Source organism: Molothrus ater, chromosome 5 (genome assembly GCF_012460135.2).
Source record: "Molothrus ater isolate BHLD 08-10-18 breed brown headed cowbird chromosome 5, BPBGC_Mater_1.1, whole genome shotgun sequence".
Lineage (NCBI taxonomy): Eukaryota > Metazoa > Chordata > Aves > Passeriformes > Icteridae > Molothrus > Molothrus ater.
The window spans coordinates 61,580,127-61,594,941 of record NC_050482.2 but is presented as its reverse complement, the minus strand read 5'-3'; the positions used below and the strand labels follow the sequence as shown (position 1 = coordinate 61,594,941).

At 42.3% G+C, this 14,815-nt stretch overlaps 1 protein-coding gene across 1 annotated transcript in view; it reads right to left on the bottom strand.

Moving 5' to 3' along the window:
- The window catches only part of DENND5B (DENN domain containing 5B), a 105,934-nt gene that overhangs the window by 29,591 nt on the left and 61,528 nt on the right, over positions 1–14,815 (bottom strand). The window contains 4 exon segments of the mRNA XM_036400587.2: positions 2,905–3,055; positions 5,135–5,366; positions 6,709–7,242; positions 10,440–10,627. Of these exon segments, the coding sequence (XP_036256480.1) occupies positions 2,905–3,055; positions 5,135–5,366; positions 6,709–7,242; positions 10,440–10,627 (1,105 nt within the window).

Below are 14,815 nucleotides of genomic sequence, written 5' to 3'. Positions count from 1 at the left end.
TTTAACAATTAGCTAATCAAAAACCATGAAGTGTTTATGTAGCTTGGCTTTTTGTCATTCAAATTCCACTCCTGCAAATGCCTCAGCCAGTGGAGCTCCAGCTACAATTTTAAAGCCTGGCAGAAAATGCACACAGGGAAGAAGGGCAACACATAGAAACCACAGTGTGGTGCTGGGGTTTGAGAAAGGAAATGAGGGCTCTGGAAACCACAGCTCTTCTTCAGAAAAACAGAGAAATAAGCCTGAGGGACTGCAGCCTGTTTGCTCCTGGGATGCTTTCTAGGAGGACTTCTGCAGAAGCCACTGCTTTACACGGCTAGAGCAGCGTGGAGGGGATGCTTTTGTACCCAGAGGAAGCTGCAGCTGCTCCCTGTAGATTCAGAAGGTTTTCCCATGATGTGGGAGATGTATCAAAGGCAAGCAGCACAGAGGGAGTCCAAGTGGGACACTGCTGCCTGATGGGAAGGAGGATAGAACTGGCTTTGGGTATAGTCTAAATTGTTTAAATCACATATAGGATCTAGAACTGAAACTAGAAGTGTTTGTTGTCTGCATTCTATTTGTGATTTAGATATAACATATTACACATGTAACAGCCCAGTAACTGAGGTATTTTCAGTGCTCCTCCTGCTTACAGGAAGGGGACAGCTAGATAACATTCTGAGCTCTGGTTATGTATTTGTTAGTTTATTAGCCCAGAAAGGAAAGCAATAAATCCCTGATTGCTGGCCACTGAGGACATCTTTTCATTAAAACAGCTTTGAATTGGTTTATTTGCTGCTGTCCAGCAACAATTGAATGCAACATGGGAATTTTTTCCCACAAATATACTTCCATACAAAATTCAGGACAAAATTTGCTATGTAAAACTGAAGCCTGCAAAAATAATTCTCATCTACACAGCAATATCCTTTGCATTAATTTTATAATATAAACACACAACAGCTACACCTGAAGAGTCTGGAAATGTAGCTGGAATGTTCTCTTAGCCCATGCTCATAGGCAAAGCTCCAGTCCTGTATCTATCTCCAAGAATCATACACTGGGAAATTCAAATTTATGGAAGGCTATACTTCAAATGGTTTTGTGGTCAGAAGAGTCACACTGTTTTTGCAGAAGGCAAGGAAAAGCTGTTCTATACATGGGTGTAAAATCAGCAGAATTACATGTCCTAAATGGGAGAGAAAGAGTCTTCTCAGCTGCTCACATGAAAACCAGGCAGAAGAAAGATATAAACAGATGGTCTTGAGATTTTCCAATTACAGGCCTTTTTGGCAACATACAACTGGAGGAATTCCAAACATTTGTCACTTTGACATCGCTTTGTGGTAAGCAATGGGATTTTGGAACTTAAAAATTCTGAAATATGCTGTGATCTAAATCAAAATCACCACTCAAGGAGTTAAAGTCAATTTAGAACAGGTACCAATCTAATGGAAGCAAATCTCAAAGAGCATAAGGAAAACTATTTTTAAGTGATGCTTATTCATAGATTCACTATGATTTTGCAACAGACACAGAAGATTTAAGCAACTTTATGCAGGCTAGGCACACTCTCACTGTTGCTGACACTGTGAAATTGAAACCCACCCATAAGAATAAGAGGCAGACTGCTAAATACAGCATCTCACAAGATGAAGAAATCCTCCATTCCTCAAAGGACCATTATCCATACAATTCTCTCTCCATTTGCAGGAACCCTGAAAGCAAAGGAACTTTGAAATATGAATTCCTCCTCTGTGATTGGTTCTGGGGTTTTAAAAATTTCTTTTAAAGAACTCCATTTCTTTAAACATTCAGTGCTTAAGGATCTCTTTTATTATCATTTGTAATTTTTATTCCTAGCAGGTTATTCAAAAGGGCTTAGCTAGCACTGGTATGCACAAAAGGTGTTTAAATAGAACTGAGTGGGCACCTCATGCAGAAGCTCAGAGCGGCGTGTGTGCATGCCCATGTCTAAAACAAGAGGCAGCTTTAACATTTGGGCAACTTTGAACCCTTTGAAGCTCTTGGATTTCCCTGTGCTCCCACATTTTGACTACCTGAGGGCTTCAGCTGATAATTTAATGAGCTTGTAATCAGTGATGCACAAATATTTCACTTTTGAAGAGGGAGAAACCTCTCATTCATAGGTTTTGCAGGAAGAAAGACTAAAAATAAAGGAAGTCACAGTACCTTAGTTTGTATTATAACTGTAAAGTGTATCAGTGCTCCAGGTTCCCATTTTGCATTAGGTAAATGAGCCATCTAATGGCATGCTCAATTCCACAGCTATAGGTAACACTAGCCTCTTATCAAAGTACATGACAGAACCTTATCAGAGTCAAAAAAGAAGTATGTGACATACAGACTCGCATACTTTCCACCCTCACCAAGTTACTCTTCCAGGATATTCCGATGTGGCAACTGAAAGAGAGCTACAAAAATCTCTGTAATAACAGCTAAAGAAAAGAAAGGAAAAGAGTGGACACTAATTTCATTCCACATGATGTTGTGAAGGTTTCAACACCAAAATTTCTTTCAGAATCTGAATTTTGGCTTGAGTTCCCAAATTACTGTTTTTAGTGCAAAACAGTCAAACAATTCATTTGAAACTCATAAGATCACCTACAAAAAAAAACCCTATGTATGAGAAGACAGAATAGTTACCACTCGATAGAAAACAGCAGTGAGGAATCTTTCCCAAAACAGCTAATGCTTCCTGACATAACCCAAACTATGGTCCTATTTTCAAAGTCACAGCCCATGAAACGGGCTGAAAAAAACCTGAAATGGAAACAGCTGTTAGTTTTCCATTCATTAGACTGGCTATATGCCATCCAAAATTAGGACTTCTGTCCAATTATGTGAAGCATTTGTATGAGAAACCTGGTTTTAAATCCAGGAAATAAAACCTGCGCTTACTTGTTATTGGTGGGTCCCGTTGCCAAGACATCTGATTGCAGCTTTGGGAAAAATCCTTGCTCGTATTTCCCTTGGCCAATCTTCATGTCGAGCAGGTGGGGGTGGATGGCTGTGTGGTCAATCTTCATCAGGCGCTGCTCGATGGACTGGGCTGCAGGTGACAGTCACAGGTGAGCAATTGTGTCACCACCCACCCGAGGGCACGCGCTGCCACAACAGCACTGGTCATGCTCAGAGCCCTGGAAACCCACTGGAGTTAAATGGTGACCTTAGACACAAACCTGCCACTCGCAGAGGTGAGCAGACACTTGTGCTGTAGGGATTTTAATTTTGCTTTTAGTTTCTTTACCCAACACAACGAGCACTGGTGCAAGCAAGTTAGCTGTTAAGCAAGCAGGTATTTACAGGAGCCTAGGAGATGCGTTAGGAACTGGCAACAGCAATGCCATCTTTCCCTGAAATTCCTTGTTTGATTTTAAGGCTTCTTCAGCAGAATAGAGACCTCCAAGGCCAGCTGCAGCCCTGTGGGACTGGGCACCTTGCTTAGCCCCAGACATGTTGGTCCCTGGGCAGATGCTTGTGGAGGGACACCTGAGTTTTGCAAACATCTGGGACTATAAATATGCTCTTCCTGAATTTAGATATGCCTTTACTGGACGGCAGGCCTTCAAAAAGCATAGGTAACTGTAGTAAGACCTAAGCAGCATCAGGAAGATGAGCAGATCCTTGGAAACAAGGAAGGCTATGGTAAGATGGGAGAGGGCTCCCCAGGAATCTCAGCTCCACTGAAACTAAAGCAGTTCAAAATCCTTTGCTTCAGGGATTTGAGGGTTTCAATCTCAAATCTCAAATAGAATGAAAATTAAACCTGTCACCCTCTTAATTTGTGAAGAACTTGGGAAAGGAGGTGTATGGGTGAATTCAGCATTTAATTAGCAACTTTAATATTCAACTCTTTCTAGCCCATCTATTAACAGGCAGGCCTGTTCCTTCAGCGTATCACAGCTACAGGATACATATGCAAAGGGTGGAAGCTAAACCTGTTTTCCATTTGTTAAGAATAACATAACTCATTTCCTGTTTTATAAAAGTGTGATGGGAAAGAAGCTGTCACAAGATTTACATACATTATCATTAGAAACTCAGCAAGTACTTTTTCCCCTCTAAAAAAAAAAAATCATTTTGTATGGTTCCATTTTGGAGAAAAGGAGTGGGTAGTGTGGGGTCAGAGGATTTGAAGGGTTCCAAAAATAGTTAAACAAACAGGTGTTGGATCAGTGCTGGGGTCACATATACTGTGAATGGTAAATATGAAGGAAAATTGATATTACTATCAGTTTGCTGCTTTTCACAAGACAGAATATGAGGTTCTGGTGCCACAATATCTGCCAAAACTAGACGCTGAATAGACAGCTGACCTGCAAATTAGAATTGGTTTAGACAGAAAAATTTAAACAGACACAGATTTCTATTTCTGACATGTTTACAGCAAGTAAAAACACTGAAGGAGTTAAACCTAAAAAAAGCCCCATGAGAAATATGTTTGCCCTATTCTTACTAATATGTGTCTCAACAAATTTAGGAGCATCATTTCCCTGTATTACTTAGAAATTAAATAAATACTTGCACAAGCATTAAACAAGAAATTCAAATATAATTTGGAAAGGCATCCTGTGACAGTAACAGAAAAAAAATTCCAATCCTTCAGTACAGTGTATTGTTCATTAACACTGAACATCTATTGCTGGAGGTACTAAATATGCCACACAGGATTACATCCCCACCCAGCATCCCCTGCTGCTCTAACCAAATGGTGTAAGGCTAAACAATGTCTTTTTATGGAAGGGGGAGACAAGGCCAGTGGAGCAGACACCAGGGCTCGACTCCTCCGTGTGGCTGGCACTGGTCCCACCACGAGGGTGAAGGAAAGCTCTCCTGGAAAAGGAACAGGAGCTGCCTGAAATGAGAAACTGTGAGCCAGTTCCATTTGGGTTTGGCTTGATTTTATTAAAGGCACCAGCCCAGGAGAGCTCAAAGAGAAGGTAAAGGCTCCTGCCATTTCTGGTCTTTAACAGGATGATTAAGTTGCAGCTGAGATAAGGACACTGCTGAGTCCTCCTCAGGTAGCTCTAGGACTTCATCAACTGCAACACTCAGATGACTGAGGACCTATATTTCTTGGTGGCTGACATTGTACTTGTGAATATTTTACCAGCCCATCTGAACGTACCTGCTTCTTTCAGAGTGCTGCATTTCTGGTAGTTGGATGTCCGCAGTGCAGGGGCCCTGACGTTATACAGCCTTATTTTCTCAATTCTGGAGTCAAAAACTCGTAGAAAAGGGTCCTTCTCCTCCCACTGGGACATTATCTTATTGTCTATGAAGGTTGCAAACATCTGTGTTTCAATGAAGTGTGAAAGGAATGGGAGGTAAGGCTCGGGTTGGTCCGAAAGGAAGGAAGCCTGAAATACAGAACAGCTCATTAGTGCCACATCCATGCTCAGCACTGATGTGTCCAGCCATCCTTCAGCAGAGAACTGATCCAGCAGCCAGCAGGAAGGCTTGGACAAGGCTTCTCTCACTGCAGAAACACCTCTCAGAGAGCTGTGAACCCATCTACAAAGGGGTTTGGTTCACAACTGTAAGGAATAAGCAGTCAGGGAGGCTTTGACAGCTGGAACAAAGGGGTATCAAGTTACTAAAGTAGTGCTCATACTGCCTGCTTTTTCAAAGCAACCTAGTAGCTCTCACCCCCAGGAATAAACCCTGTGAAATGCATGGCAGACAATCACATGTGCCCCCATGGCACCTCTGGTCTGGGCATCATTGCCTGGAACGATATCACTTAAGGTGTGACACATATCAAGGGGTGCACAGTGCTCTTCAGTGATGTTACACAGGGCAATTAATCATGAATTTCCAATTAAAATTGACTGCGTGTCTAAATCTCTAACTGAGCTTTGAAAACTGTAAACTTAACAGCCCATTTTATTGCAGAAGCACTAGTAGAGATTGCCTAAACAACCCCATCCTTTTGAATGCTACACTGTTTTAATGGCCAAAACCAAACAAACCAATAAAAGGCATGGCAGCAATTTTTGTAAATCAAAAACTGACTCAGATCAGTATTCAGTCTGTTCCTCATTGTTCATCCTCTTAACCTCCTCCTTAGAGAAGGACTTGGACCTAAAAAAGATGATGGCTAAGAATACTATCTGCTTTGTAGGGTCACTCAGCAGCTGTGCAAGGTTCCCAACATTTCCCATTCTTTTTGCTGTCCTCCCATCTATTTATATCCCCATTTCTAATCTCAAGAGATTCCTTTTCCCTCTTATGCATACACAACAATGGAGTCATAACAATACTCTTTAAGTGACAACCTTCTTCAGAACAACATCCCCCATTACCAAAACCTCTACCATGAGGTTAGGAAAAATGAAAGACTAGATTTGGTTTCTTATCTCAAGTGTGCACCTCTCCTCCCAGCAATCAAAAAAAAGAAAGACAGAAAAGAAGTCACTGAGCATTGTTACCCTTCCACCAAGCCCACAGGAGCAGCCCCACGAGCTGGGCAGAAGCCTGCCAGCTTGGTTTGTACAAGCCAGGATGGCTCTGAACAGCTCAGTGGATGCGCTCCGATTCACTCTGGCAGGAGATCTGGCCCTGTGTAATGGAAACGGACAAATCTTGCAGTGAGGCAGATGAGGAACGGCAGACCAAAGAGAACCTAGGCTATATTTACACAAAGACAGCTATCCTCCCTCCCCCTTTTAGATGGAGACATGAACACATGGCTATCTTTACTTTGTCAAAGTTTTGCATTTGTTCCCTGTTTGTCAGCCACGACTCCATGTCGGGGGCAGCCTGGATGACGAAAGCCTCGTAGTCTGCGAACAGCTGCGTGAAGCGGTTGGCGAAAACCTCGCGGAGCTGCACGTTCAGTTTGTAGTCCCTCAGCTCCAGCTCCTCACAGGACAGCTTCCCATCCTTCTCCTCTGTGAGGGGGGTGCTGATGGTCATTTTCTCCATGGTCACGCCTGTTCTCTTGGCCAGGGCCTGCAGGCGGGCGATGGTCTCGTTGCCTTTCAGCAGCTCGTACATGTTGAGGGCATTGCTGGGGATGTTCCCGTTCTTCTTGTCGTTCACCAGGTCGCTAAGAACCAAGTTCTTGAGTTTGGTGGCGCTGTCACTGCAATGCAGGTTGCCTTCTGGAGGGATCCCAAACTGCAGGAGAACCTCGGAGATTTCCTGGATAAACTCCAGCTTGTTGGGGAACTGTGGGAATTCCTCTGGCAGTTCAATGAAATGGTTATCGATGTCTACAAAACACAAGTTTGCCTGAAATACAAACAAAAGTTTCAAAATGGACACTCAGCACTGAACTGGTTCCCCTGTGATGTAGCCCTTTCTCCCAGGGTGCTTCCAGACAGAAGGATAAGTGCACACATATGCAGGACACTTTAGCTGTGTGGTCTAGCCCATGACATTTCAGACTTCAGTACAGCTGAGGGTCAACTGCATGACAAATAAAGGCTCCTGCATTCTCCTGTTTCCCCAGGGCACGCAGACCCCAAACTCTCCACTACAAAGATCTCATACACCCTCTCAGAGCAGCCAAGGACACACCACCAAGCAGGAAGTGCAGCACCACTTCTCAGCCCATGCAAATACCCTTTGTGTGAATTACTGCATCTCACAGGCACATTTATTTTACCAACTGCAAGATGCCTCTGCAGCTGTGCTACCAGGAAATGAGATGTTCAGTGAGAAAGATGATGCTGCTTCAAGCAAAAGTACAAAAGAGGGTCCCACAGAAATCCTTTGGGATTATGTCTGAGTATAGCTTGTCCACTAGAGGCTGAGTCTTGTCTCCCCACTCCCCTGACCCTCTGTTTCCATGGAGGCTTTTAATAGTGGCAATTCCTCTGTCTGAGATTTAAAGAGAGTGCTCTTAGCTTTGCTATGAATGGAGATGGATCTCAGTCTGGTAAGATTAAAGTTAAGTGAAGACATTAATCTAGCAGGGCAGATACTTTTACTAGGTAAGTGTCAATGGAGGGATAGAAGAACCCCACATAAAAATTAATTACGTTGCAAATGCACCCTCAGGAATAACAGCAGAATGAAAAACAGTAATTGATCTTCAGAATGGTGGCTTACATCTAAAATTCACTGTCTGAGTGCACTGTGCTGAGTAAAATCTTAACCCAGGTCAGATTCCCAAGGTGCTGAGCTCTGATGTGTTTTATCCTGGCATAAAACTGCAGAACAGGAGATGCAGAAAACCCACAGGGCAGCAGCAGGTCTTTGTTAGCCTGATTTGGCCATTAGCACAGCTCCTCTGCCTTCTTTCAGGCACTTTTAGTGTTCTTTACTTCTTACCAAACACCCTAGACTAACCTTCAGGTTATGTGGAGACAAATTAATTATTTTCCTTCATTTTTGAGAGGTTAATTTTCAGCCAGACAATACATTCCACAACAAATATGTTTATAATATATTGGATATCTCAGGGACATGTTTATTAACATTAATCATATTTCACATACTTTAAAGCATATTAGGATTCATCTGGTAAAGGAGAAGTGTCCCTTCAGCTTTTTTGTATTAAATTTAGTTTGTACAAAGAAATGCATTTCTCCATACAAAACAATTTGATTAAACTATGTAGCTATTACACAGTTGTGGTATGCATCAGTACAGTTCTTTAGCTCAGGGACTGCCTTCTTATCTATCAATATTTCATTTCAAAGGCTTTTTAATTTCAGCTCTGCATATCATTTACAAAATTCGAAAATTGAGATTTAGATTCAGAAAACCCTTGGGGAATTGGTCTCACTTCTCTCTTCAAAAACATCTGATGATTGAAGTTAATGCAGGGAGATTAGTAACCTTAAGACAGCATGATGGCCAGTTGTTACAATTTTTATCTCTAACAAACAAATGGTTTATATTTAGAGCAAGAGCTTGAAAAGCTAGCCCCTGGCCTGAACAATAAAGGAATGCTGATGTGAACAGTGCTTCATCACTGCTGGCATGCTGACGGGTTTTTTATTTTTTATTGTCTAGAGGAATTTGATATTCAGGATCTTCCCTGTTCAATGTGTCATATTTCTTTCCCTCTCTCACAGCTGCTGGACCTGTGGTATTCATAAATGCTGATATTTTTCACTCATTTGTTAAACATCATGGAGGGGGCAGATTCCACCCCACTCTTACTCTTTTCTCCCTGGTGGTATTTGTTATTCCAACCATGCTGCAATACTAAATACTGTCACATTACCATATTAATTTAAAGAAAATGACAGCTTAATCTGCTAACCAAAAGCATGTAACTAATAATTTTAAAAATTGCAGTGATTATATAATATTAGCATGGTTTTACTGAGGAGCATAGCTAGATAGCAGCCTTATTCCACAACAGTGCAGATTTCATGTGCTTCAGTCACTGTACCCAGGAGGTAAAACCTGATTTGCAGTTCCACACCACCAAGGCTGACTCAGCCACCTTCATGCAGTATGTAAAATAGATCTTTATTAAAAAATGTATTTCCCCTGCCCTGTGTCTATCCCTTCACTTCCACACAAAAACTCCCACTGCTGCTGTTCCCATCTGCCTTCTCAGTCAGAGCAGGTATTTGGAATCCTTAAGGACTCTGCCCCCAGGAGAGTCCCCTCAGCACAGCCACTGGCAGGAGATGTTGCTGCCGTACAAACAGGTACTTTTGGGGTTCCCACTGATTTTAAGAAGAAACCTAAGTTTAAAAGCACATGGCATGCTCTGGTTCCAGTCACCCTCTGGAATGCAGACAGGTGAGCCATAGCCCAAAGACTTTGCTGTATGGCCAGGTTAAAATGTGAAGCAGTTTTAATCACCTTATCAAATTTTGAGGAGGAAAAAAACTCCATTTCACTCTCCACCACTACCGAGCATTTAACCCTGAGATTAAGAGGATGACCTCTCCTTCCTTTTTTTTTTTCCTCTCTAAGTGGTTCATAGGCACAGTATTAATGCAAGCCTGGCTTGTTTGAGGCCAGGTCACTGGTCTAGTAAGAGACCAGGAACACATGGGCTCAGCCACAGATGGGATGAGGCTGGCAGGACACAGGAAGCTCCTCAGCAGCAAGGGGGCAGGTTTACACCATCTAGCAACTCCACCTGAGATACAGACCCATTGAGATCCTCCCCCAACAAAATGCTCTTTAGCCCTCTGTCAGTGGGACTGTGACACTGATGGAGTAACAAAACCTGGTGGAGTGCATGATGTAGGGAAAACCAACAAAATTTCACCTTTGTCACCACAAACTGGAGAAAGAGAAGCATTTAGAAATCAAAACACTAAGTGGTACTCACTAAATTCAGAAATGGACCAAGAAGGGCAGTGGAGACTTCCCTACTATGTCACTGCTGCTGGCAATCAGTATCCACCGTGCCAGTGAAGCCTCCTAACAGCAGGCATTATTTCCCAGCAGTAATTCACACAGAATTTCAGGGGCAGACATTTCAGGAAAGCCCCCCCAAGGTGGACACTGACCTCCTGAGGCAGCTCCAGCTTGGAGCGGTCGGTTCCCTCCTTAGACTGCAGCCCCATCAGGTAGGGAACAGGAGCATCCAGGAAATGCAGGAGAGAGGCAGGAAGGATGGGGACATAGACGTGCTGCCACTGGAACGGGAACAGCAGCGTTGTGATTCCCTCTGCCACCGTCATCAGCCGCTGATAATCTAGACATGGCAGAGAAAGACAGATATTGAATTATCTCCCTGCGTTCTGCTTTTGAGATCTGTTTGGCAAGGATATCCATGACAAAACAAGACAGAAACCATGTTTATATGGTCATACCTTGTATATATATGGTCATACCTTCTCTAGATCTATTCTATCATTAAATTAATTTATTAAAAAGATACCAAAAGTTCTGTCTCTAGTACAGGATTATACTCTAATTCCATAATAAGCATGTATTTTTACATGAGAAGAAGAGGAGAAAGAAGTGAATTTCAAGGAAACATCGTGGTTTCTGGCTTGCTCCTGCCTGCCTGCTTCTGCTCCACTTGCCTTCTATTTCCAAAGCTGAGTGTACTTTCCAGAAGACTTATCTTGGTCACATAACAGCATTAGTTTACAGTCCCTAAGTATATAAAAGCAGAGCTTTTAAGTTAAATACAAACAGAAGCCCAATATAAATTTAGTTCTCAAATACATTCTGCACAGCTAGTGTATTTATATTATGTTACTGTCCCAAATTTGTCTTTAACCCACTAGTTCATTGCTTTGAAATACTTTGATTTTAGTAAGCACATAGTGCATTATTTTTAAATTAAAAGTTCTTTTGGTCCAGCTGAGCTGAATGTTTCAGAATTTGGGTAACTGAAAATTATTTAACAAATATCTAGTCGGCATGATGCAATAGCACAAGATATTTATTGATACAAATGAGAGGATAAATTGAGCACAATTTTTTAATACAAATAAATAAATCACATACTGGTCTTAAAGAGATGGTCATCTTTACAGCAAATCTCAAACTGCAGACCAACCATCGGGAAAAGGTAAAGACCCCTGGGTTTGTAAGCTCCATGGCAGTGTCCAAACCCAAGCCTCATCAGTGCCAGGCAAGTCTCACAAGCTCTGGCTTGAACAACCACAAGATCTTCCCTCTCACAGAGGCCAGACCCAGATCCTGGGTAACACCTGGGATGTTGCCCATCTCTCCTAATTCTCTCTGCCCCACTCCAGGAGACGAAAGATATCTGTATGAACACCCTGGTTCTGAGTCAGGTGAGAAGGCTTTTTCCTCCAGTCCCATTGACTGCTTTTGCCTGGAGAGGAGCCCAGCTTTACCCTTCCCATCTCCTGAACATCCCAGCCCGAGACCTTGGCAGACACCGACAGCAGCAAAAGCGCTGTCATCTGACACTGCTCAGCTATTAGGAGGTCACTGGGAAGATGTTCTTGAATAAATATGCAAATTCCAACAACAAATTGCATCACCCGTTCTCCTTGCTAGCAGCTCTCTGTGGAAAACCAGCCACGATCTGCAGAAGGTCAGCTGGCAGGGCAAAAACATTTTTCATCTTGTCTTACTAATAGCTATTCAGTCAGCCTGCAAAATTGTCATGCATACAAGTCAGTCTCAAGGTTACACCTCCAAAACGGTCCCAGCTACAGATCAGTCACTTATGAATCCCTGCCCATGCAATGGTCTACAGCTACACTTGTGCATTCCCTGTCTTGTTGAAGAGCACTTACACCAACTCAAGTTATAATACCTACTTGGAGAAGCTTAGGAGCCTCATAACATTTCATAACTATGAAAGCTTTAAAGGTTAAAAAATCAAACAGAAAAAGCAGCATGTCCTAGTATGTGAAACATTTTCCAAGTCTGTCCTGATCTACACAGCCACAGGAAGAAACAGGGCTTGGCAGAAAAGTTGCAAGGATCATTTTGGATAAGGGTATTCAGCTCTGGAAATGCATGCTGACTTTTCTCTGGTGCTACAGATAATATTTAACATGGTCACTAGCACAAATTTTGTAACCAATTTACTATGAGAAAAGCTGATTAAAAATAAAAAAAACAAACTAGTGATGACTAAATTATTAGACTGGCAATACTTGTCAGTGATTAGCAGATGAAAAATGTTTATGTACCCAGCAGTTTTGACTGAAGAGAGGCAAGTTCCATTTTCCTCCAGAAAAATAATATACAAAAATCTGTAAATACTTTTTTGTTATCTGTTTAAAGAAGCCAAACTCTAATTACTTTTTACATACTTTCAAGCTGTACAAGGTTAGATACCTATCTTATAAAGCCTGAAATAATTTTTGATGGAGGGATTCTTGTACCTATCATCATTTGAGGGAAACTTACATGGCTACTGGGGACAACCTGGAAATAGCAGATTGAGGAAATGGCCTCAAGTTGTGCCTGGGGAAGTTTAGATTGGATATTAGGAAAAAATTTCTCCACTGAAAGGGTTGCTGAGCATTGCAAGAGGCTGTCCAGGGAAGGGGTTGAGTCACCATCCCTGGAGGCATCTAGAAGACATGTAAAAATGGCAATTAGAGACATGATTGAATGGTGGGTTTGGCAGTGTTAGGTTTACAGCTGGAGTTGACCTTCAAGGTCTTTTCCAACCAAAATTATTCTAAGACTCTTCATGTTCAAAGCTCCATCCCCATTTTGTTCAGAGAACATTTTCCAAGAGAAACTGCTCAAGGAGGAGAACCCCAGGGCAAAGTGGTCCCTGGGGCTTCTACTGCAACCACTGCCTCTGAATATCTTAGCTGGATGTTGTGGCATTCTCTGAAAAAATTCCTTTGCCCAGGGTTTTTCTCTTGGGAAGCTGAAAGGCAGCGAGAGAGGCCTCAGAGAAAAGGAAAATAATCCTTATCTCATTTGCTTCTCCTGTGTTTTGCTTGTCTGGAATGTGTTTGGAGATTGTTTACCCACAGGTGATTGTTTCATTGATTTCTGCTGTGAGTTGTTTTCACTCTTTGGCCAATCGGGGCCAAGCTGTGTCAGGACTCTGGAAAGAGTCACAAGTTTTCATTATTAGCTTTTTAGCATTCAGTAAGTATCCTTCTTGTATTCTTTAATATAGTATAGTATTCTTTAATCTAATGTAGTATAATATAGTAATAAATTTGCCTTCTGAGAACATGGAGTCAGATGCATCATTCTCTCCCCTCGTTGGTGAGAAAGCATTTACAATAGGATGTGGTGCAGTGTTGTCTCTCACACAACCTTTCACTAAGTGAAGGGCAGCAGAGTCAAGCTCAAAGGCTCTGGATCCACCTCCCTTTTCCAGTACCATCCTCCAGGGGATCCTGGCCAAGCACCTCAATTCCCTGTGCAGGACATGCCAGGGCTGCAGGGACCTGCTCCCCTGCAGGCTGGCAGTTCTGCTGCTCCAGCACCATCCTCAGCCATGCTTTACCCAGCTCTGGTAACATTCACATGGCTCACAAGATATAGGGCTTAAAATGCACACCCTGAGATATTCCTGTAGAATTACCAACCACTGTTTTCTGCTGGAGATGGAAATGGTTCCAGCACTTGAACATCAGCTCCCTACAAATGTTTTTCTGAGAGAGGACAAAGCTTAACAATTTTTTGCCTTGGTGTTGATTCTCCATAACACAATAACAGGACAATAATCAGTAAGAAATATCTATCCCAAAGACCTTAAAGTTCAAACACAGGCAGTGACTGAAGAAACAAAATAATCTTCTCTTCATTGTACATACTGGGGAAAATCTCTGAGATGTTAAGCAATTCACAAAGCTAAACATAAAAATTACTTTTCCTGCCACCAAAGTCTGGTATCTCAAAATCCTTCCCATGCTGCAGCAGAGCAAAACCAAGATCCTTTGAGGAGGCAACAAGACATCAGTGTTATCCCTGCTCCAAAGAGCTAAGACCACATATAGGTTCCACCCCTCAAAATAAGAGCATTTCACCTGGGACCTTCTCAGTAAATTCCCAATCACAGGAACTGTGTGCACAAGTCATGTGTAAGGGCACACACACTCATTCTCCCCAGAAATGGTGTTCCTGCTGGGAACAGTGCACTGTTACTCCAGTTTCAACACTTCCAGCCTTCCCAATGAAAGCAGAGCTTGGCCATTTTCCAGCTCTCTGTTCCAGTAACCTACCAAAGGCAGGGCAGAAAGCTTACCACAGAGCTGGAGTCACAGCCTGGATCCTCTAAATCCAGTCCAAGGCTTTAAAAATAGACTGCTTCTTTATTTTCCTTTTGAAGTCTCACTTCACATACATTTTGAAAGCACTTGGAAGCATTTGAAGAGATGAGTTACCTGGACACCACTTCCTTTGCTCTACTGCTTTTAGAACACACATAAAGGATAAAAGCAGCTTTGCAAAGCCACATATTTAAAAATGCATC